Raw genomic sequence first — 26,094 nt, 5'->3', positions numbered from 1 at the left:
GGGTATAGTCTAGTACAGAACAGCCTTCAGTCAGGGGGTATAGTCTAGTACAGAACAGCCTTCAGTCAGGGGGTATAGTCTAGTACAGAACTGCCTTCAGTCAGGGGGTATAGTCTAGTACAGAACAGCCTTCAGTCAGGGGGTATAGTCTAGTACAGAACAGCCTTCAGTCAGGGGGTATAGTCTAGTACAGAACAGCCTTCAGTCAGGGGGTATAGTCTAGTACAGAACAGCCTTCAGTCAGGGGGTATAGTCTAGTACAGAACAGCCTTCAGTCAGGGGGTATAGTCTAGTACAGAACAGCCTTCAGTCAGGGGGTATAGTCTAGTACAGAACAGCCTTCAGTCAGGGGTATAGTCTAGTACAGAACTGCCTTCAGTCAGGGGATATAGTCTAGTACAGAACAGCCTTCAGTCAGGGGGTATAGTCTAGTACAGAACTGCCTTCAGTCAGGGGATATAGTCTAGTACAGAACAGCCTTCAGTCAGGGAGTATAGTCTAGTACAGAACAGCCTTCAGTCAGGGGGTATAGTCTAGTATAGAACAGCCTTCAGTCAGGGGGTATAGTCTAGTACAGAACAGCCTTGGGTATAGTCTAGTACAGAACAGCCTTCAGTCAGGGGGTATAGTCTAGTACAGAACTGCCTTCAGTCAGGGGGTATAGTCTAGTACAGAACAGCCTTCAGTCAGGGGGTATAGTCTAGTACAGAACAGCCTTCAGTCAGGGGGTATAGTCTAGTACAGAACAGCCTTCAGTCAGGGGGTATAGTCTAGTACAGAACAGCCTTGGGTATAGTCTAGTACAGAACAGCCTTCAGTCAGGGGGTATAGTCTAGTACAGAACTGCCTCCAGTCAGGGGGTATAGTCTAGTACAGAACAGCCTTCAGTCAGGAGGTATAGTCTAGTACAGAACAGCCTTCAGTCAGGGGGTATAGTCTAGTACAGAACTGCCTTCAGTCAGGGGGTATAGTCTAGTACAGAACAGCCTTCAGTCAGGGGGTATAGTCTAGTACAGAACAGCCTTCAGTCAGGGGGTATAGCCTAGTACAGAACTGCCTTCAGTCAGGGGGTATAGTCTAGTACAGAACAGCCTTCAGTCAGGGGGTATAGTCTAGTACAGAACAGCCTTCAGTCAGGGGGTATAGTCTAGTATAGAACAGCCTTCAGTCAGGGGGTATAGTCTAGTACAGAACAGCCTTCAGTCAGGAGGTATGTACTGCCTGTGTGGACAGAATGCACTGTCCTGTATGCTGTAAAGTGTTCATTCTTTGTGTTAGTAAATGTCTGGGTCAGCGGCTGACATGCTCAGTTTAAAGGGAAGCCTGGTCTGTGCGCAGAATGAGAGGCAGGACACCAGGACCTCCTCACTGTCTCTATGACCTTGGCCAGGAAAACACAGCTCACCTACCACACACACACACACACACACACACACACACACACACACACACACACACACACACACACACACACACACACACACACACACACACACGGATGGGCCAGCCAAGAGACAGACAGAACCAAACAGCGTGGTTGCACGCCGGCCGTCGTTTTGACCCCTGGTCGTTTTAAGCCCGGCGCTACCGTAGCTATCCTGGGTTCAGGTCCTATTAGTTTTATTCAGACCTGGGTTCAGGTCCTATTAGTTTTATTCAGACCTGGGTTCAGGTCCTATTAGTTTTATTCAGACCTGGGTTCAGGTCCTGTTAGTTTTATTCAGACCTGGGTTCAGGTCCTGTTAGTTTTATTCAGACCTGGGTTCAGGTCCTGTTAGTTTTATTCAGACCTGGGTTCAGGTCCTGTTAGTTTTATTCAGACCTGGGTTCAGGTCCTGTTAGTTTTATTCAGACCTGGGTTCAGGTCCTACTAGTTTTATTCAGACCTGGGTTTCACCACATAGCTCCACTTTCAGACCCCAGAGACTGGGTTGTATTTGAGCTAGTATTCAATAGGTCCACTAAGCCTAGGCAAGCTCAATAAAGCTACTAGCTAGCTGTTACCTTGCTGCCTGTCATTGTGGTGTTTACAGATAAGCTAGCTAGCTACTAGCTGTTACCTTGCTGCCTGTCACTGTGGTGTTTACAGATAAGCTTGCTAGCTACTAGCTAGCTGTTACCCCGCTGCCTGTCACTGGGGTGTTTACAGATAAGCTAGCTAGCTACTAGCTAGATGTTACCCCGCTGCCTGTCACTGTGGTGTTTACAGATACACTAGCTAGCTACTAGCTAGCTGTTACCTTAGTGCCTGTCATTGTGGTATTTACAGATAAGCTAGCTAGCTACTAGCTGTTACCTTGCTGCCTGTCACTGTGGTGTTTACTGATACGCTAGCTAGCTACAAGCTAGCTGTTACCCCGCTGCCTCTCACTGTGGTGTTTACAGATAAGCTTGCTAGCTACTAGCTAGCTGTTACCTTGCTGCCTGTCATTGTGGTGTTTACAGATACGCTAGCTAGCTACTAGCTAGCTGTTACCTTGCTGCCTGTCACTGTGGTGTTTACAGATACGCTAGCTAGCTACTAGCTAGCTGTTACCTTGCTGCCTGTCACTGTGGTGTGTTAGGGTTAAACTGGATATTTGTTTGCATAACCTATATAATATACCGGGGAAGCTATGCTACATTATTAAGTATATAAACTACGGATAAGTCAACTGCTGAAGACAAGAACTACAACCGGCGACAGGAAGTGCGTCACGAGGCTGGGACCAGCCTGCACGCCGACGATAGGAGGAGCAAGTTTAAACCACGCTCCTCCTCCCTCTGACAGACCAGCATTGAGCGGGAAATATCTCTGTCAGAGTATATAAGAGAGAATAATAGGATGTGACGCTCTCTTCTCTGTAGCTACTAGCTAGCTGTTAACTTGCTGCCTGTCATTGTGGTGTTTACAGATACACTAGCTAGCTACTAGCTAGCTGTTACCCCGCTGCCTGTCACTGTGGTGTTTACAGATAAGCTAGTTAGCTACTAGCTAGCTGTTACCTTGCTGCCTGTCACTGTGGTGTTTCTCCTTGGTGGTTACTCTTTGAAGCCAAGATCCTTCCGGCAGCTGTGACTGCCTATCTATTTCTGGTTGTATCTGTTCCATTTCATTCTTGTGTGTAGTGTGTGTGTGTGTGTGTGTGTGTGTGTGTGTGTGTGTGTGTGTGTGTGTGTGTGTGTGTGTGTGTGTGTGTGTGTGTGTGTGTGTGTGTGTGTGTGTGTGACCCACTTTCACTGCTGGCGTGTGCTGTGCGTCACCGTGGTTTCCTGGTGCCCCAGTATGGGTAATGTTTTGGCTGAGGCCTCCTCAGCTGTTGTTGTGTGTTAATGTGTCAATGTCTGCCACAAGAGGTAGACAAGCCACCAGAGGTCTCTTCACAGTCCCCAAGTCCAGAACAGACTATGGGAGGCGCACAGTACAACGTAGAGCCATGACTACATGGAACTCTATTCCACATCAGGTAACTGATGCAAGAAGTAGAATCAAATAAATAAATAAATAAAACAGATAAAATAAGACCTTATGGAACAGCGGGGACTGTGAAGAGACACAGTCCCAGTAGTTAATTACTATTGTAATACTATTGTACTATTGTAATTAACCACTAAATTAACCACACACACACGCGCGCGCACACGCACAAACGCACACACACACACACACACACGCTAGCACACGTACAGTGTAATATTATTGTATGGTGGTATTACACACACCATATCTTTTGTTTTATGTGTGATGTAAGTGCTTTAATGTGTTTAGACCCCAGGAAGAGTATCTGCCTCCTTGGCAGGAACTAATGTGGATCCATAATAAACCCCAGGAAGAGTAGCTGCTGCCTTGGCAGGAACTAATGGGGATCCATAATAAACCCCAGGAAGAGTAGCTGCTGCCTTGGCAGGAACTAATGGGGATAAATACAAATGTGTAGGTGTGAGTGTGTCAGCGTGTGTGTGTTCGGTGGGATAACATTCCTTGGAGGTTAGCTGCATGTGTGTATGTAGGAGGTATAAGTGTTCTCGGAGGTGTGTATGTGTGTCCACGTGTGTGAGAGTGTGTGTATGTGTGTCCACGTGTGTGAGAGTGTGTGGATATGTGTCCACGTGTGTGAGAGTGTGTGTGTGCGTGTTTGTTTGTTAAGATAACATTCCTTGGACCTACTGCGTGCATGTGGACGGGTGTGCATGGTGGAATAACCATTCTCGAAAGGTTAGGTGTGTGTGTGTGTGTGTGTGTGTGTGTGTGTGTGTGTGTGTGTGTGTGTGTGTGTGTGTGTGTGTGTGTGTGTGTGTGTGTGTGTGTGTGTGTGTGTGTGTGTGTGTGTGTGTGTGCGCGTGCGCGCGCGCGTGTGTGTGTGTGCATGCCTGCCTGCATGAACGCTCATGTGTGTGTTACCTTCTCTCCAGAGGATCCGGTCAGTACGAAGGTGGAGAAGACAGGCAGGGAGTATTTGGTCTGGGCCGGCCAGGCCTCGATGGTGGCCCCCATGGGCAGACAGAACAGAGACACGGACTCAGGCAGGGGGAAAGACTCATAGTCCTCCTCAGGATACCTGCTAAACAGACCTGGAGGGAGGGAGGGAGGGAGTGGGGGAAGGAATGAATGAGGGGGGACGGAAGGAAGGGAGAGGAAAGGAATGAAGGAGAGGGGACGGAAGGAGGGGAAAGGGAGAGGGAGGGAAGGACAGGGAGAGAGAGAGATAACTGAATAAAGGAGATCACAACTCAATAAAATGGGGGTTAATGTAGAATGTTTCTATTGTAATTAACCACTAAACAGCTATGGGTTAATGTAGAATGTTTCTATTGTAATTAATCACTAAACAGCTATGTGTTCATGTAGAATGTTTCTATTGTAATTAACCACTAAACAGCTATGGGTTAATGTAGAATGTTTCTATTGTGATTAATCACTAAACAGCTATGGGTTAATGTAGAATGTTTCTATTGTGATTAATCACTAAACAGCTATGGGTTAATGTAGAATGTTTCTATTGTAATTAACCACTAAACAGCTATGGGTTAATGTAGAATGTTTCTATTGTGATTAACCGCTAAACAGCTATGGGTTAATGTAGAATGTTTCTATTGTGATTAACTGCTAAACAGCTATTTATTTTTATTTTTTTATTTCACCTTTATTTAACCAGGTAGGCTAGTTGAGAACAAGTTCTCATTTGCAACTGCGACCTGACCAAGATAAAGCGTAGCAATTCGACACATACAACAACACAGAGTTACACATGGAATAAACAAAACATACAGTCAATAATACAGTAGAACAAAAGAAAACAAAATGTCTATATACAATGAGTGCAAATGAGGTAAGTTAAGACAATAAATAGGCCATGGTGGCGAAGTAATTACAATATAGCAATTAAACACTGGAATGGTAGATGTGCAGAAGATGAATGTGCAAGTAGAGATACTGGGGTGCAAAGGAGCAAGATAAATAAATAAATACAGTATGGGGATGAGGTAGATAGATGGGCTGTTTACAGATGGGCTATGTACAGGTGAAGTGATCTGTGAGCTGCTCTGACAGCTGGTGCTTAAAGCTAGTGAGGGAGATATGACTCTCCAGCTTCAGAGATTTTTGCAGTTTGTTCCAGTCATTGGCAGCAGAAAACTGGAAGGAAAGACGACCAAAGGAGGAATTGGCTTTGGGGGTGACCAGTGAGATATACCTGCTGGAGCACATGCTACGAGTGGGTGCTGCTCACTGGTGACCAGTGAGCTGAGAAAAGGCGGGGCTTTACCTAGCAGAGACTTGTAGATAACCTGTAGCCAGTGGGTTTGGCGACGAGTATGAAGCGAGGGCCAACCAACGAGAGCGTACAGGTCGCAATGGTGGGTAGTGTATGGGGCTTTGGTGACAAAACGGATGGCACTGTGATAGACTGCATCCAGTTTGTTGAGTAGAGTGTTGGAGGCTATTTTATAGATGACATCACCGAAGTCGAGGATCGGTAGGATGGTCAGTTTTAACGAGGGTATGTTTGGCAGCATGAGTGAAGGATGCTTTGTTGCGATATAGGAAGCCGATTCTAGATTTAATTCTGGATTGGAGATGCTTAACGTGAGCCTGGAAGGAGAGTTTACAGTCTAACCAGACACCCAGGTATTTGTAGTTGTTCACGTATTCTAAGTCAGAGCCGTCCAGAGTAGTGATGCTGTACGGACGAGCAGGTGCGGGCAGTGATCGATTGAATAGCATGCATTTAGTTTTACCTGCGTTTAAGAGCAGTTGGAGGCCGTGGAAGGAGAGTTGTATGGCATTGAAGCTCGTCTGGAGGTTAGTTAACACAGTGTCCAAAGAAGGGCCAGAAGTATACAGAATGGTGTCGTCTGCTTAGAGGTGGATCAGAGAATCACCAGCAGCAAGAGCGACATCATTGATGTATACAGAGAAGAGAGTCGGCCCGAGAATTGAACCGTGTGGCACCCCCATAGAGACTGCCAGAGGTCCAGACAACAGGCCCTCCGATTTGACAGACTGAACTCTATCAGAGAAGTAGTTGGTAAACCAGGCGAGGCAATAATTTGAGAAACCAAGGCTGTCGAGTCTGCCGATAAGAATGTGGTGATTGACAGAGTCGTAAGCTTTGGCCAGGTCGATGAATACGGCTGCACAGTAATGTCTCTTATCGATGGCGGTTATGATGTCGTTTAGGACCTTGAGCGTGGCTGAGGTGCACCCATGACCAGCTCTGAAACCAGATTGCATAGCGGAGAAGGTACGGTGGGATTCTAAATGTTCGGTAATCTGTTTGTTAACTTGGCTTTCGAAGACCTTAGAAAGACAGGGAAGGATAGATATAGGTCTGTAGCAGTTTGGGTCTAGAGTGTCACCCCCTTTGAAGAGGGGGATGACCGCGGCAGCTTTCCAATCTTTGGGAATCTCAGACGATACGAAAGAGAGGTTGAACAGGCTCGTAATAGGGGTTGCAACAATTTCGGCAGATTATTTTAGAAAGAGAGGGTCCAGATTGTCTAGCCCGGCTGATTTGTAGGGGGCCAGATTTTGCAGCTCTTTCAGAACATCAGCTACCTTGATTTGGGTGAAGGAGAAATGGTGGGGGCTTTGGCGGGTTGCTGTGGAGGGTGCCGGGCAGTTGACCGGGGTAGGGGTAGCCAGGTGGAAAACATGGCCAGCCGTTGAGAAATGCTTATTGAAATTCTCAATTACAGTGGATTTATCAGTGGTAACAGTGTTTCCTAGCCTCAGAGCAGTGGGCAGCTGGGAGGAGGTGCTCTTATTCTCCATGGACTTTACAGTGTCCCAGAACTTTTTGAGTTAGTAATACAGGATGCAAATTTCTGTTTGAAAAAGCTAGCCTTAGGTTTTCTAACTGCCTGTGTATATTTGTACCTAACTTCCCTGAAAAGTTGCATATCACGGGGGCTATTCGATGCTAATGCAGAACGCCACAGGATGTTTTTGTGCTGGTCAAGGGCAGACAGGTCTGGAGTGAACCAAGGACTATATCTATTCCTAGTTCTAAATTGTTTGAGAGGGGCATGCTTATTTAAGATGGTGAGGAAGGCACTTTTTAAAGAATAGCCAGGCATCATCTACTGACGGGATCAGGTCAATGTTATTCCAGGATACACCGGCCAGGTCGATTAGAAAGGCCTACTCGCAGAAGTGTTTTAGGGGGCGTTTGACAGTGATGAGGGGTGGTCGTTTGGTCGCAGACCCATTACGGATGCAGGCAATGAGGCAGTGATCACTGAGATCTTGATTGAAAACAGCAGAGGTGTATTTGGAGGGTGAGTTAGTTAGGATGACATCTATGAGGGTGCCCGTGTTTACGGATTTGGGGTTGTACCTGGTAGGTTCATTGATAATTTGTGTGAGATTGAAGGTATCAAGCTTAGATTGTAGGATGGCCGGGGTGTTAAGCATGTCTCAGTTTAGGTCACCTAATAGCACGAGCTCAGAAGATAGATGGGGGGCAATCAATTCACATATGGTATCGAGGGCACAGCTGGGGGCAGAGGGAGGTCTATAGCAAGCGGCAACAGTGAGAGATTTGTTTCTGGAAAGGTGAAATTTTAGAAGTAGAAGCTCGAATTGTTTGGGTACAGACTTGGATAGTAATACAGAACTCTGCAGGCTATCTTTGCAGCAGATTGCAACACCGCCCCCTTTGGCAGTTCTATCTTGGCAGAAAATGTTATAGTTAGCAATGGAGATTTCAGGGTTTTTGGTGGTTTTCCTAAGCCAGGATTCAGACATGGCTAAGACATCCGGGTTGGCAGAGTGTGTTAAAGCAGTGAGTAAAACAAAACTTAGGGAGGAGGCTTCTAATGTTAACATGCATGAAACCAAGGCTTTTGCGGTAACAGAAGTCAACAAATGAGAGCACCTGGGGAGTGGGAGTGGAGCTAGGCACTGCAGGGCCTGGATTAACCCCCACATCACCAGAGGAACAGAGGAGAAGTAGGATAAGGCTACGGCTAAAGGCTATACGAACTGGCCGTCTAGCACGTTCGGAACAGAGAGTAAAAGGAGCAGGTTTCTGGGCACGATAGCATAGATTCAAGGCATAGTGTACAGACAAAGGTAAGGTAGGATGAGAGTACATTGGAGGTAAACCTAGGCATTGAGTAATGATGAGAGAGATATAGTCTCTAGAGACGTTTAAACCAGGTGATGTCATCGCATATGTAGGAGGTGGAACAACATGGTTGGTTAAGGCATATTGAGCAGGGCTAGAGGCTCTACAGTGAAATAAGACAGTAATCACTAACCAGGACAGTAATGGACGAGGCATATTGATATTTGAGAGAGGCATGCGTAGCCAAGTGAACATATGTGTCCAGTGATTGGTTGGGCTGACTGGGGACACGGCGATTCAGACAGTTAGGAGGCCGGTGCTAACAAGCTAACAGTTAGTAGGCCGGGGCTAAACAAGCTAGCAATTAGCAGCCCGGGGCTGGAAAGCTAGCAGTTAGCAGACCGGGTTAGCAAGCAAGCAGTTGGCAGACCGGGGCAGTCAAGCTAGCAGTTAGCAGACCGGGGCTAGCAAGTTAGCCTTTGGGGGACGTTGCGATGGGGGTAAGTCTGTTTTTGCCTCTTCGTGCGGTGACGTCGATAGACTAGTCGTGGAATTAGTAGGGTTCAAGTAGCTCTAGATAGCTAGCAGGCCGGTTAGCAGAATGGGCCTTCAGCGGACGTCGCGCCTGAGGGGCCTGTTGGAATCCTCGGGCAGATTATGTCGGTATTCCAGTCGTAGAGGATCGGCGGGGTTCCGTGCCCCGTACCGGCAGTAGAAGGGGTCCGGATATTGTAGCCCAGGAGTGGGCTTCGGTGGTAGCACAGGAGCCATGGCCGGGCTAGCTTCAGGCTAATTGGTGCTTGCTCCGGGATGGATACGCTAGCCAGGAGTAGTCACCTGGGATTGCGGTTAGCTAGTTGCGAAGATCCAGATGAAAATGTTCAGAGTTTGCGGTAGGAATCCAAGGATATGGGGAAAAAATATATATAAATAATAATAGGTCCGTTATGCTCTGGTTTAAGTCACGTTGTTCGAACTGGCGAGAGCTTTCCGAGCTAAAGGTTAGCTGATGACCGCTAGCAATGGTTTGCTGACTGATAGCTGGTAGGTAGTTAGCTGGCTAGCTTCAGTTGAGGGATTCCAGATCCGAAGTAAATAGAAATACTTTAGAAAAAACATTTATAAACAGATCCACGCCACATTGGGTGAGGCGGGTTGCAGGAGAGTATTTAAAAGTTGAGGTTTAGGAAAATATTTTTAAAAGATATGCGAAGAAAAAGATGTAAAAAGATATATACAAGGGACACGACAGGACAAAGACGTCTGACTGCTACGCCATCTTGGAAAGCATCAGATTAATGGGTTAATGTAGAATGTTTCTATTGTAATTAACCACTAAATAGCTATGGGTTAATGTAGAATGTTTCTATTGTAATTAACCACTAAACAGCTATGGGTTAATGTAGAACGTTTCTATTGTAATGAACCACTAAACAGCTATGGGTTAATGTAGAACGTTTCTATTGTAATGAACCACTAAACAGCTATGGGTTAATATAGAATGTTTCTATTGTAATTAACCACTAAACAGCTATGGGTTAATGTAGAACGTTTCTATTGTAATGAACCACTAAACAGCTATGGGTTAATGTAGAATGTTTCTATTGTAATGAACCACTAAACAGCTATGGGTTAATATAGAATGTTTCTATTGTAATGAACCACTAAGCAGCTATGGGTTGATAGAGGACTATCTCTCAGTTAATGTATCATGACATGATCATAGTCATCATTACATGCAACACTAGGTAGTTCCTGTAGCACTAAGCAGTCGCTGACAGATAATGAAGTCCTTGTTAATTAGGCCTAGTCATTGTCCATAGACACCAATTAGCTACACTTAGGCCTAGCTCAGTAATTAAACTATTATGTAGGCCAAACTCTAGGCAGTGTTTTGGACTGGTGAGCACCATGATGTCCCAAAGAAAGGAAGTCATTTTCTTACTTGGATGAAGTATTTCTTTAAGGCTCTAGGAGCGTGTATTGGCATAATTAACCCAGAACACTGTCTGTCTCACAACACGCCACAACACGTCTTAACAAAGTCTTAACAAGTCTTAAAACCTGTTAGGGCTAGGGGGCAGTATTGACACGGCTGGATAAAAAACATACCCGATTTAATCTGGTTACCACTCCTACCCAGTAACTAGAATATGCATATACTTATTACATATGGATAGAAAACACCCTACATTTTCTAAAACTGTTTGAATGGTGTCTGTGAGTATAACAGAACTCAAATGGCAGGTCAAAACCTGAGAGATTCCTTTACAGGAAGTGGCCTGTCTGACCATTTCTTGAACTTCTTTTCCATCTCTATCATTTACTAAGGATCTCTGCTCTAACGTGACACTTCCCACGTCGTCCATAGGCGCTCAGAGCCCGGGAAAAAACAGAATGTCGTCATTCCAGCCCCAGGCTGAAACACATTATCGCCTTTCTCAAGTGGCCGATCAAGGGACACTGGGCTTAGGCGCGTGACCCGACCGCCCCCGCCTTTGGGATTTTTTCCTCTGTTTGCCGAAAAGGAGATTCCCTGTCGGAATATTATCGCTTTTCTACGAGAAAAATTGAGTAAAAATTGATTTTAAACAGCGGTTGACATGCTTCGAAGTACGGTAATGGAATATTTAGAATTTTATTGTCACGAATTGCGCCATGCGCGCGACACTTCTTTACTATTTCGGATAGTGTCTGGAACGCACGAACAAAACGCCGCTATTCGGATATAACGATGGATTATTTTGGACCAAACCAACATTTGTTATTGAAGTAGCAGTCCTGGGTGTGCATTCTAACGAAGACAACAAAAGGTAATCAAACTTTTATAATAGTAAATATGATTATGGTGAGTGCTAAACTTGCCGGGTGTCTAAATAGCGAGCCCGTGATGCCTGGGCTATGTACTTAGAATATTGCAAAATGTGCTTTCACCAAAAAGCTATTTTAAAATCGGACATATCGAGTGCATAGAGGAGGTCTGTATCTATAATTCTTAAAATAATTGTTATGCTTTTTGTGAACGTTTATCGTGAGTAATTTAGTAAAATGTTAGCGAATTCCCCGGAAGTTTGCGGGGGGTATGCTAGTTCTGAACGTCACATGCTAATGTAAAAAGCTGGTTTTTGATATAAATATGAACTTGATTGAACAAAACTAGCTTGTATTGTATAACATAATGTCCTACGGTTGTCATCTGATGAAGATCATCAAAGGCGAGTGCTGCATTTAGCTGTCTTCTGGGTTTTGGTGACATTATATGCTGGCTTGAAAAATGGGTGTCTGATTATTTCTGGCTTGGTACTCTGCTGACATAATCGAATGTTTTGCTTTCGTTGTAAAGCCTTTTTGAAATCGGACAGTGTGGTTAGATTAACGAGAGTCTTGTCTTTAAATAGCTGCGTCCCACCTAGCCCATAGAGGTTAACACGCCAGCAGCACATCACTGCAGACTACAGTATGTTCTCATGCAACTCTCTCTCTCTCTCTCTCTCTCTCTCTCTCTGATGTCTTTCTCTCTCTCTCTCTCTCTCTCTCTCTATTTCTCTCTGTCTCTCTGTCTCTCTCTCTCACACACACACACCCTGCCTGGCCCATATCCTCTGGGATATATCGCTCTCTCTTACTGGCTCATCAGCCAACCAGGAAGAATCTCTGATACGTCAGCCAACCAGGGAGAATCTCTGATACATCAGCCAACCAGGGTGAATCTCTGATACATCAGCCAACCAGGGAGAATCTCTGATACATCAGCCAACCAGGGAGAATCTCTGATACATCAGCCAACCAGGGAGAATCTCTGATACATCAGCCAACCAGGGAGAATCTCTGATACACCAGCCAACCAGGGAGAATCTCTGATACATCAGCCAACCAGGGTGAATCTCTGATACATCAGCCAACCAGGGAGAATCTCTGATACATCAGCCAACCAGGGAGAATCTCTGATACATCAGCCAACCAGGGAGAATCTCTGATACATCAGCCAACCAGGGAGAATCTCTGATACACCAGCCAACCAGGGAGAATCTCTGATACATCAGCCAACCAGGGAGAATCTCTGATACATCAGCCAACCAGGGAGAATCTCTGATACATCAGCCAACCAGGGAGAATCTCTGATACACCAGCCAACCAGGGAGAATCTCTGATACATCAGCCAACCAGGGAGAATCTCTGATACACCAGCCAACCAGGGAGAATCTCTGATACATCAGACAACCAGGGAGAATCTCTGATACACCAGCCAACCAGGGAGAATCTCTGATACATCAGCCAACCAGGCAGAATCTCTGATACACCAGCCAACCAGGGAGAATCTCTGATACATCAGCCAACCAGGGAGAATCTCTGATACATCAGCGAACCAGGGAGAATCTCTGATACATCAGCCAACCAGGGAGAATCGCTGATACATCAGCCAACCAGGGAGAATCTCTGATACATCAGCCAACCAGGGAGAATCTCTGATACATCAGCCAACCAGGGAGAATCTCTGATACATCAGCCAACCAGGGAGAATCTCTGATACACCAGCCAACCAGGGAGAATCTCTGATACATCAGCCAACCAGGGAGAATCTCTGATACACCAGCCAACCAGGGAGAATCTCTGATACATCAGACAACCAGGGAGAATCTCTGATACACCAGCCAACCAGGGAGAATCTCTGATATACCAGCCAACCAGGGAGAATCTCTGATAAACCAGGGAGAATCTCTGATACATCAGCCAACCAGGGAGAATCTCTGATACGTCAGCCAACCAGGGAGAATCTCTGATACGTCAGCCAACCAGGGAGAATCTCTGATATGCCAGCCAACCAGGGAGAATCTCTGATAAACCAGCCAACCAGGGAGAATCTCTGATACGTCAGCCAACCAGGGAGAATCTCTGATATACCAGCCAACCAGGGAGAATCTCTGATAAACCAGCCAACCAGGGAGAATCCCTACTACCCTGCTGTAAACATCCATGACTCATCACTAGAGCATTTGCATTGAACAACCAAATAAAAAAGTTACAACCGTTTATAGTCACAATGAAGTGTCGAGAAAAAAAGTGTCCACATTTACTCACTCACCAGAGAGAATCCAAACCCTGTTATAAACATGAATGACTCACCAGCCAACCAGGGAGAATCCAAACCCTGTTATAAACATGAATGACTCACTAGCCAACCAGGGAGAATCCAAACCCTGTTATAAACATGAATGACTCACCAGCCAACCAGGGAGAATCCAAACCCTGTTATAAACATGAATGACTCACCAGCCAACCAGGGAGAATCCAAACCCTGTTATAAACATGAATGACTCACCAGCCAACCAGGGAGAATCCAAACCCTGTTATAAACATGAATGACTCACCAGCCAACCAGGGAGAATCCAAACCCTGTTATAAACATGAATGACTCACCAGCCAACCAGGGAGAATCCAAACCCTGTTATAAACATGAATGACTCACTAGCCAACCAGGGAGAATCCAAACCCTGTTATAAACATGAATGACTCACCAGCCAACCAGGGAGAATCCAAACCCTGTTATAAACATGAATGACTCACCAGCCAACCAGGGAGAATCCAAACCCTGTTATAAACATGAATGACTCAAAACCAGAGAATTAGCATAAAAATGACAAGTACCACAATATACCCGCACCAAAAAGTACCAAAACCTGTCATTAGTCAAAATGAGCAACTGGAGACTTTTGTCTGTGAATGTTAGATATAGAAGTCTCATGTATTCTCTGGTACAGCAGAGCAGGGGGTTGGAGGGAGGATCATGTATTCTCTGGTACAGCAGAGCAGGGGGTTGGAGGGAGTATCATGTATTCTCTGGTACAGCAGAGCAGGGGGTTGGAGGGAGGATCATGTATTCTCTGGTACAGCAGAGCAGGGGGTTGGAGGGAGTATCATGTATTCTCTGGTACAGCAGAGCAGGGGGTTGGAGGGAGGATCATGTATTCTCTGGTACAGCAGAGCAGGGGTTGGAGGGAGGATCATGTATTCTCTGGTACAGCAGAGCAGGGGGTTGGAGGGAGTATCATGTATTCTCTGGTACAGCAGAGCAGGGGGTTGGAGGGAGGATCATGTATTCTCTGGTACAGCAGAGCAGGGGGTTGGAGGGAGTATCATGTATTCTCTGGTACAGCAGAGCACGGGGTTGGAGGGAGTATCATGTATTCTCTGGTACAGCAGAGCAGGGGCTTGGAGGGAGTATCATGTATTCTCTGGTACAGCAGAGCAGGGGGTTGGAGGGAGTATCATGTATTCTCTGGTACAGCAGAGCAGGGGCTTGGAGGGAGTATCATGTATTCTCTGGTACAGCAGAGCAGGGGGTTGGAGGGAGTATCATGTATTCTCTGGTACATCAGAGCAGGGGGTTGGAGGGAGGATCATGTATTCTCTGGTACAGCAGAGCAGGGGGTTGGAGGGAGTATCATGTATTCTCTGGTACAGCAGAGCAGGGGGTTGGAGGGAGTATCATGTATTCTCTGGTACAGCAGAGCAGGGGGTTGGAGGGAGTCTCCAGAGGAACATCAGGTTGCGTCCCAAATGGCCCCCTATTCCCTATGTTGTGCACTACTTTTGACCAAGACCTATAGGGAATAGGGTACCAATTGGGACAATGAATCAGTCAAATGGAATGTCAGCCTGTCCATCAATGGGGCTCATTGTGTTTCAGATGAAAAGAACTGGCCAGAGGGACTGCTTATCACTCCCTCTGGTTAAATAAAGGTTAAATAAACACATTTTAAAAAGTCAGGACCTTGGACAGTGACTGGGCTCTACGGGATAGTACTGCTCTACAGTGCCTGACCCTACCAAGAGACAACATCACCTATACAGCAGCCCATGTAATGCTAATGGCCATTAAATGGCTCGTTGTAGTTCTTGATTGTGGCCATGTGTATATGATATACCAGGACAAATGTCTGTTTTAAGACTGGCAATAATATCATCCTGACTGCGGAGAAATTTCACCTCCTGTGTGCTGTGCAGGAGATACATGTCTTAGCTCCGGGATTTCTACAGATAAATGTAATTTCTCCTCTTCCAGGGACGTTCACTCACCTGCTTTGTAGGCTATGGTGTTGGTTTTGGCCACAGACTTCTTGTAACACAGATAGACAGAGGAACCCCACTGAAAACAGAGAATACACGTATTGTTTGGATTTGAATTACACCACACCACACGGTTTGGTGTGTCTGCCATTAAGGAAGGAGGGGCTTTGGTGTCTCTGTCATTAAGGAAGGAGGGGGTTTGGTGTCTCTGTCATTAAGGAAGGAGGGGGTTTGGTGTCTCTGCCATTAAGGAAGGAGGGGGTTTGGTGTCTCTGCCATTAAGGAAGGAGGGGATTTGGTGTCTCTGCCATTAAGGAAGGAGGGGGTTTGGTGTCTCTGTCATTAAGGAAGGAGGGGGTTTGGTGTCTCTGTCATTAAGGAAGGAGGGGGTTTGGTGTCTCTGCCATTAAGGAAGGAGGGGGTTTGGTGTCTCTGTCATTAAGGAAAGGGGGTTTGGTGTCTCTGCCATTAAGGAAGGAGGGGGTTTGGTGTCTCTGCCATTAAGGAAGGAGGGGGTTTGGTGTCTCTGCCATTAAGGAAGGAGGGGATTTGGTGTCTCTGCCATTAAGGAAGGAGGGGGTTTGGTGTCTCTGTCATTAAGGAAGGAGGGGGTTTGGTGTCTCTGTCATTAAGGAAGGAGGGGATTTGGTGTCTCTGTCATTAAGGAAGGAGGGGGTTTGGTGTCTCTGTCATTAAGGAAGGAGGGGGTTTGGTGTATCTGCCATTAAGGAAGGAGGGGATTTGGTGTCTCTGCCATTAAGGAAGGAGGGGGTTTGGTGTCTCTGTCATTAAGGAAGGAGGGGGTTTGGTGTCTCTGCCATTAAGGAAGGAGGGGATTTGGTGTCTCTGTCATTAAGGAAGGAGGGGGTTTGATGTCTCTGTCATTAAGGAAGGAGGGGGTTTGGTGTCTCTGTCATTAAGGAAGGAGGGGGTTTGATGTCTCTGTCATTAAGGAAGGAGGGGGTTTGGTGTCTCTGCCATTAAGGAAGGAGGGGGTTTGGTGTCTCTGCCATTAAGGAAGGAGGGGGTTTGGTGTCTCTATCATTAAGGAAGGAGGGGGTTTCGTGTCTCTGCCATTAAGGAAGGAGGGGGTTTGGTGTCTCTGTCATTAAGGAAGGAGGGGGTTTGGTGTCTCTGCCATTAAGGAAGGAGGGGGTTTGGTGTCTCTATCATTAAGGAAGGAGGGGGTTTGGTGTCTCTGCCATTAAGGAAGGAGGGGGTTTGGTGTCTCGCTCATTAAGGAAGGAGGGGGTTTGGTGTCTCTGCCATTAAGGAAGGAGGGGGGTTTGGTGTCTCTGTCATTAAGGAAGGAGGGGGGTTTGGTGTCTCTGCCATTAAGGAAGGAGGGGGTTTGGTGTCTCTGTCATTAAGGAAGGAGGGGTTTGGTGTCTCTGCATTAAGGAAGGAGGGGGTTTGGTGTCTCTGTCATTAAGGAAGGAGGGGGTTTGGTGTCTCTGTCATTAAGGAAGGAGGGGGTTTGGTGTCTCTGTCATTAAGGAAGGAGGGGGTTTGGTGTCTCTGCCATTAAGGAAGGAGGGGGTTTGGTGTCTCTGCCATTAAGGAAGGAGGGGGTTTGGTGTCTCTGCCATTAAGGAAGGAGGGGGTTTGGTATCTCTGTCATTAAGGAAGGAGGGGGTTTGGTGTCTCTGCCATTAAGGAAGGAGGGGGTTTGGTGTCTCTGCCATTAAGGAAGGAGGGGGTTTGGTGTCTCTGCCATTAAGGAAGGAGGGGGTTTGGTATCTCTGTCATTAAGGAAGGAGGGGGTTTGGTGTCTCTGTCATTAAGGAAGGAGGGGGTTTGGTGTCTCTGTCATTAAGGAAGGAGGGGGTTTGGTGTCTCTGCCATTAAGGAAGGAGGGGGTTTGGTGTCTCTGCCATTAAGGAAGGAGGGGGGTTTGGTATCTCTGTCATTAAGGAAGGAGGGGGTTTGGTGTCTCTGCCATTAAGGAAGGAGGGGTTTGGTGTCTCTGCCATTAAGGAAGGAGGGGGTTTGGTGTCTCTGCCATTAAGGAAGGAGGGGATTTGGTGTCTCTGTCATTAAGGAAGCATGGGGTTTGGTGTCTCTGTCATTAAGGAAGGAGGGGGTTTGATGTCTCTGTCATTAAGGAAGGAGGGGGTTTGGTGTCTCTGCCATTAAGGAAGGAGGGGGTTTGGTGTCTCTGCCATTAAGGAAGGAGGGGGTTTGGTGTCTCTATCATTAAGGAAGGAGGGGGTTTCGTGTCTCTGCCATTAAGGAAGGAGGGGGTTTGGTGTCTCTGTCATTAAGGAAGGAGGGGGGTTTCGTGTCTCTGTCATTAAGGAAGGAGGGGGTTTGGTGTCTCTGCCATTAAGGAAGGAGGGGGTTTGGTGTCTCTGTCATTAAGGAAGGAGGGGGTTTGGTGTCTCTGCATTAAGGAAGGAGGGGGTTTGGTGTCTCTGTCATTAAGGAAGGAGGGGGTTTGGTGTCTCTGTCATTAAGGAAGGAGGGGGTTTGGTGTCTCTGCCATTAAGGAAAGAGGGGATTTGGTGTCTCTGCCATTAAGGATGGAGGGGGTTTGGTGTCTCTATCATTAAGGATGGAGGGGGTTTGGTGTCTCTGCATTAAGGAATGAGGGAGTTTGGTGTCTCTGCATTAAGGAAGGAGGGGGGTTTGGTGTCTCTGTTACAGTCATTATTGTTTGGCTAACCCTCCTCCTGCAGGATTGTACTCCAGCCCTGCTCTAACACGCCTGATTAAGCTAACCAAGGTCTCTGTGAGCAGCTGATGAATAGAATAAGGTGTGATAAAAACCTGCTGGACTAATGTTTCTGTTAACACATAACATCCATGTTATCTCTCCCTCTCTCTCTCTGTTAACACATAACATCCATGTTATCTCTACCTCTCTCTCTGTTAACACATAACATCCATGTTATCTTTCCCTCTCTCTCTGTTAACACATAACATCCATGTTATCTCTCCCACTCTCTCTGTTAACACATAGCATCCATGTTATCTCTACCTCACTCTCTGTTAACACATAGCATCCATGTTATCTCTACCTCTCTCTCTGTTAACATATAGCATCCATGTTATCTGTACATCTCTCTCTCTCTGTTAACATATAGCATCCATGTTATCTCTACCTCTCTCTCTCTGTTAACACATAGCATCCATGTTATCTCTACCTCTCTCTCTGTTAACACATAGCATCCAAGTTATCTCGACCTCTCTCTGTTAACACATAACATCCATGTTATCTCTACCTCTCTCTCTGTTAACCTGTTGGGGATAGGGGGCAGTATCTCTCTCTCTCTCTCTCCTCCCTCCCTCCCTCCCTCCCTCCCTCCCTCCCTCCCTCCCTCCCTCCCTCCCTCCCTCCCTCCCTCCCTCTCTCTCTCCCTACCTTCCTTCCTTCCTTCCTCTCTACCTCCTTCCTTCCTTCCTCTCTACCTCCTTCCTTCCTTCCTTCCATCCTCTCTACCTCCCTCCATCCTCCCTCCCTCATCTCACCATACTGCTGTTGAGGCTCTTGTCCACCTTGCAGAAGGTGTGTGGTGGCGTCTCTCCCTTGCCGGGGATGATGACACAGATGTCTGTGACGGCCAGGGCGGCGTAGGTCTGGCTCTCCGTGGCGCGGCGATACGTCACGTAGATCCTCTGGGAAGAGGTGGAGCTTATGTTGGCAGGGCGTCCGGAGGGCGTGGTCTGGATGATGTGGCAACCCTGCTTCAACCGCTCCTTCCACTCATACAGAACACTGGGAGGAGGAGAGGAATCTGTCATTTAGCTACGATCTTAACCCTGACCTCTAACCCTGACCTCTAACCCTGACCTCTAACCATGACCCCTAACCCCTGATCTACATCCACCTACCCCAGGTCATATCTACCCCAGGTTATAACAACCCCAGGTTATATCTACCCCAGGTCATAACTACCCCGGCTCAAAACTACCCCAGGTCATATCTACCCCAGGTCATATCTACCCCAGGTCATAACTACCCCGGCTCAAAACTACCCCAGGTCATATCTACCCCAGGTCATAACTACCCCAGGTCATAACTACCCCAGGTCATAACTAACCCAGGTCATAACTAACCCAGGTCATAACTACCCCAGGTCATAATTACCCCAGGTCATATCTACCCCGGCTCATAACTAACCCAGGTCATAACTACCCCAGGTCATATCTACCCCAGGTCATAACTACCCCGGCTCAAAACGACCCCAGGTCATATCTACCCCAGGTCATAACTACCCCAGGTCATAACTACCCCAGGTCATAACTAACCCAGGTCATAACTACCCCAGGTCATACCTACCCCAGGTCATAACTACCCCGGCTCAAAACTACCCCAGGTCACATCTACCCCAGGTCATAACTTCCCCGGGTCATAACTAACCCAGGTCATAACTATCACAGGTCATAACTATCCTGGCTCATAACTACCCCAGGTCATAACTACCCCAGGTCATAACTACCCCAGGTCATATCTACCCCAGGTCATAACTACCCCAGGTCATAACTACCCCAGGTCATATCTACCCCAGGTCATAACTACCCCAGGTCATAACTACCCCAGGTCATAACTACCCCAGGTCATATCTACCCCAGGTCATAACAACCCCAGGTCATAACTACCTCAGGTCATAACTACCCCAGGTCATAACTACCCCAGGTTATAACTACCCCGGCTCATAACTACCCCTAGGTCATATCTACCCCAGGTCATATCTACCCCAGGTCATATCTACCCCAGCTCATAGCTACCCCAGCTCATAGCTACCCTCAGGTCATAACTACCCCAGGTCATAACTACCCCGGCTCATAACTACCCTGGCTCATAACTACCCCAGGTCATATCTACCCCAGTTCATAACTACCCCGGCTCATAACTATCCTGGCTCATAACTACCCTGGCTCATAACTACCCCAGGTCATAACTACCCCAGGTCATAACCACCCCAGTTTTGTCTACCTACCCCAGGTCATAACTACCCCAGGTCATAACTACCCCAGGTCATATCTACCCCAGGTCATAACCACCCCAGGTTTGTCTACCTACCCCAGGTCATAACTACCCCAGGTCATAACTACCCCAGGTTTGTCTACCTACCCCAGGTCAGTGAGTGGCGGTTTGTCCCGTCCTCGTCTGTAACACAGGAAGATCTGTGGCGCCATGAGACTTCCGTTGTTTAGGTCAGCTGACAGACCGGACGGCGTGGATTCCACACACGTGTACCCAGGAGGCACCTCTTCCCCCAGGGAGCGCATCACCACAGCGACGTCGGTGATGGGCGGCTTGGGTTTGGCCGTCTTGTGGCAGACATCGTGGAAGTGGATCTCCTGCTCCAGTGGCGTGGAGGAGTCGGTCAGACCAGCCAGCACGAAGTAGTCTGCTACACGAGGCCCCTTGTCCTCCATCTCCCATCACTGTTAGGTCTGGAGGAGAGAGAGACAGATGCAGAGAGAGAAAGAGAGACAGAGAGAGACAGAGACAGAGAGTGAGAAAGAGAGACAGAGAGAAAGAGAGACAGAGAGAAGTAAAGAGAGACAGATGCAGAGAGAGAAAGAGAGACAGAGAGAAAGAGAGACAGAGAGAAAGAGAGACAGATGCAGAGAGAGAAAGAGAGAGAGAGACAGAGACAGAAAGAAAGATAAAAAGAGAGAAAGCGAGAGAGGTGTTAGAGAATTAGCATGCTACCTACAAAGCACCTTGTCCTCCATCAGACTATACACACTACATCTCCCATACCCACACTCTGGGTCTGTACAGAGAGACTATACACACTACATCTACCATACCCACACTCTGGGTCTGTACAGAGAGACTATACACACTACATCTCCCATACCCACACTCTGGGTCTGTACAGAGAGACTTTACACACTACATCTCCCATACCCACACTCTGGGTCTGTACAGAGAGACTATACACACTACATCTCCCATACCCACACTCTGGGTCTGTACAGAGAGACTATACACACTACATCTCCCATACCCACACTCTGGGTCTGTACAGAGAGACTATACACACTACATCTACCATACCCACACTCTGGGTCTGTACAGAGAGACTAAACACACTACATCTCCCATACCCACACTCTGGGTCTGCACAGAGAGACACTACACACACTACATCTCCCATACCCACACTCTGGGTCTGTACAGAGAGACTATACACACTACATCTCCCATACCCACACTCTGGGTCTGTACAGAGAGACACTACACACTACATCTCCCATACCCACACTCTGGGTCTGTACAGAGAGACTATACACACTACATCTCCCATACCCACACTCTGGGTCTGCACAGAGAGACTATACACACTACATCTCCCATACCCACACTCTGGGTCTGCACAGAGAGACACTACACACACTACCCCATACCCACACTCTGGGTCTGAACAGAGAGACTATACAAACTACATCTCCCATACCCACACTCTGGGTCTGTACAGAGAGACTATACACACTACATATCCCATACCCACACTCTGGGTCTGCACAGAGAGACACTACACACACTACATCTCCCATACCCACACTCTGGGTCTGCACAGAGACACTATACACACTACATCTCCCATACCCACACTCTGGGTCTGCACAGAGAGACACTACACACACTACATCTCCCATACCCACACTCTGGGTCTGCACAGAGAGACTATACACACTACATCTCCCATACCCACACTCTGGGTCTGCACAGAGAGACTATACACACTACATCTCCCATACCCACACTCTGGGTCTGCACAGAGAGACTATACACACTACATCTCCCATACCCACACTCTGGGTCTGCACAGAGAGACTATACACACTACATCTCCCATACCCACACTCTGGGTCTGCACAGAGAGACACTACACACACTACATCACCCATACCCACACTCTGGGTCAGCACAGAGAGACTATACACACTACATCTCCCATACCCACACTCTGGGTCTGCACAGAGAGACACTATACACACTACATCTCCCATACCCACACTCTGGGTCTGCACAGAGAGACTATACACACTACATCTCCCATACCCACACTCTGGGTCTGCACAGAGAGACTATACACACTACATCTCCCATACCCACACTCTGGGTCTGCACAGAGAGACTATACACACTACATCTCCCATACCCACACTCTGGGTCTGCACAGAGAGACTATACACACTACATCTCCCATACCCACACTCTGGGTCTGCAAAGAGAGACTATACACACTACATCTCCCATACCCACACTCTGGGTCTGCACAGAGAGACACTACACACACTACATCTCCCATACCCACACTCTGGGTCTGCACAGAGAGACACTATACACACTACATCTCCCATACCCACACTCTGGGTCTGCACAGAGAGACACTACACACACTACATCTCCCATACCCACACTCTGGGTCTGCACAGAGAGACACTACACACACTACCCCATACCCACACTCTGGGTCTGCACAGAGAGACTATACACACTACATCTCCCATACCCACACTCTGGGTCTGTACAGAGAGACTATACACACTACATCTCCCATACCCACACTCTGGGTCTGCACAGAGAGACTATACACACTACATCTCCCATACCCACACTCTGGGTCTGTACAGAGAGACTATACACACTACATCTCCCATACCCACAATCTGGGTCTGTACAGAGAGACTATACACACTACATCTCCCATACCCACACTCTGGGTCTGTACAGAGAGACACTACACACACTACATCTCCCATACCCACACTCTGGGTCTGCACAGAGAGACACTACACACATTACATCTCCCATACCCCCACTCTGGGTTTGCACAGAGAGACTATACACACTACATCTCCCATACCCACACTCTGGGTCTGTACAGAGAGACACTACACACTACATCTCCCATACCCACACTCTGGGTCTGCACAGAGAGACTATACACACTACATCTCCCATACCCACACTCTGGGTCTGTACAGAGAGACTATACACACTACATCTCCCATACCCACACTCTGGGTCTGCACAGAGAGACACTACACACACTACATCTCCCATACCCACACTCTGGGTCTGCACAGAGACACTATACACACTACATCTCCCATACCCACACTCTGGGTCTGCACAGAGAGACACTACACACACTACATCTCCCATACCCACACTCTGGGTCTGCACAGAGAGATTATACACACTACATCTCCCATACCCACACTCTGGGTCTGTACAGAGAGACTATACACACTACATCTCCCATACCCACACTCTGGGTCTGTACAGAGAGACTATACACACTACATCTCCCATACCCACACTCTGGGTCTGCACAGAGAGACACTACACACACTACATCTCCCATACCCACACTCTGGGTCTGCACAGAGACACTATACACACTACATCTCCCATACCCACACTCTGGGTCTGCACAGAGAGACACTACACACACTACATCTCCCATACCCACACTCTGGGTCTGCACAGAGAGACTATACACACTACATCTCCCATACCCACACTCTGGGTCTGCACAGAGAGACTATACACACTACATCTCCCATACCCACACTCTGGGTCTGCACAGAGAGACTATACACACTACATCTCCCATACCCACACTCTGGGTCTGCACAGAGAGACTATACACACTACATCTCCCATACCCACACTCTGGGTCTGCACAGAGACACTACACACACTACATCTCCCATACCCACACTCTGGGTCAGCACAGAGAGACTATACACACTACATCTCCCATACCCACACTCTGGGTCTGCACAGAGAGACACTATACACACTACATCTCCCATACCCACACTCTGGGTCTGCACAGAGAGACTATACACACTACATCTCCCATACCCACACTCTGGGTCTGCACAGAGAGACTATACACACTACATCTCCCATACCCACACTCTGGGTCTGCACAGAGAGACTATACACACTACATCTCCCATACCCACACTCTGGGTCTGCACAGAGAGACTATACACACTACATCTCCCATACCCACACTCTGGGTCTGCACAGAGAGACTATACACACACTACATCTCCCATACCCACACTCTGGGTCTGCACAGAGAGACTATACACACTACATCTCCCATACCCACACTCTGGGTCTGCACAGAGAGACTATACACACTACATCTCCCATACCCACACTCTGGGTCTGCACAGAGAGACACTACACACACTACATCTCCCATACCCACACTCTGGGTCTGCACAGAGAGACACTATACACACTACATCTCCCATACCCACACTCTGGGTCTGCACAGAGAGACACTACACACACTACATCTCCCATACCCACACTCTGGGTCTGCACAGAGACACTATACACACTACATCTCCCATACCCACACTCTGGGTCTGCACAGAGAGACACTACACACACTACATCTCCCATACCCACACTCTGGGTCTGCACAGAGAGACTATACACACTACATCTCCCATACCCACACTCTGGGTCTGCACAGAGAGACTATACACACTACATCTCCCATACCCACACTCTGGGTCTGCACAGAGAGACTATACACACTACATCTCCCATACCCACACTCTGGGTCTGCACAGAGAGACTATACACACTACATCTCCCATACCCACACTCTGGGTCTGCACAGAGAGACACTACACACACTACATCTCCCATACCCACACTCTGGGTCAGCACAGAGAGACTATACACACTACATCTCCCATACCCACACTCTGGGTCTGCACAGAGAGACACTATACACACTACATCTCCCATACCCACACTCTGGGTCTGCACAGAGAGACTATACACACTACATCTCCCATACCCACACTCTGGGTCTGCACAGAGAGACTACACACACTACATCTCCCATACCCACACTCTGGGTCTGCACAGAGAGACTATACACACTACATCTCCCATACCCACACTCTGGGTCTGCACAGAGAGACTATACACACTACATCTCCCATACCCACACTCTGGGTCTGCACAGAGAGACTATACACACACTACATCTCCCATACCCACACTCTGGGTCTGCACAGAGAGACTATACACACTACATCTCCCATACCCACACTCTGGGTCTGCACAGAGAGACTATACACACTACATCTCCCATACCCACACTCTGGGTCTGCACAGAGAGACACTACACACACTACATCTCCCATACCCACACTCTGGGTCTGCACAGAGAGACACTATACACACTACATCTCCCATACCCACACTCTGGGTCTGCACAGAGAGACACTACACACACTACATCTCCCATACCCACACTCTGGGTCTGCACAGAGAGACACTACACACACTACATCTCCCATACCCACACTCTGGGTCTGCACAGAGAGACTATACACACTACATCTCCCATACCCACACTCTGGGTCTGCACAGAGAGACACTATACACACTACATCTCCCATACCCACACTCTGGGTCTGCACAGAGAGACACTACACACACTACATCTCCCATACCCACACT

General features: G+C 47.6%; 1 protein-coding gene across 10 annotated transcripts in view; it reads right to left on the bottom strand.

Annotated features, from left to right (window-relative positions):
• Positions 1–26,094, bottom strand: part of LOC106562848 (C-myc promoter-binding protein) — a 323,735-nt gene that overhangs the window by 205,157 nt on the left and 92,484 nt on the right. For all 10 annotated transcript variants that reach the window (XM_045689663.1, XM_045689665.1, XM_045689664.1 and 7 more), the window contains exons 2-5: positions 20,695–21,020; positions 19,089–19,335; positions 15,627–15,696; positions 4,382–4,551 (exon numbers count right to left, since the gene is read on the bottom strand). In XM_045689663.1, coding sequence (XP_045545619.1) covers positions 4,382–4,551; positions 15,627–15,696; positions 19,089–19,335; positions 20,695–21,002 — 795 coding nt within the window. In that variant the 5' untranslated portion in view covers positions 21,003–21,020. The remainder of the gene's footprint in view (positions 1–4,381; positions 4,552–15,626; positions 15,697–19,088; positions 19,336–20,694; positions 21,021–26,094) is intronic.

This window comes from Salmo salar, chromosome ssa11 (genome assembly GCF_905237065.1).
Source record: "Salmo salar chromosome ssa11, Ssal_v3.1, whole genome shotgun sequence".
NCBI lineage: Eukaryota > Metazoa > Chordata > Actinopteri > Salmoniformes > Salmonidae > Salmo > Salmo salar.
Note: the sequence above shows the minus strand (reverse complement) of the source record. Positions and strands in the feature narration are given on the sequence as shown.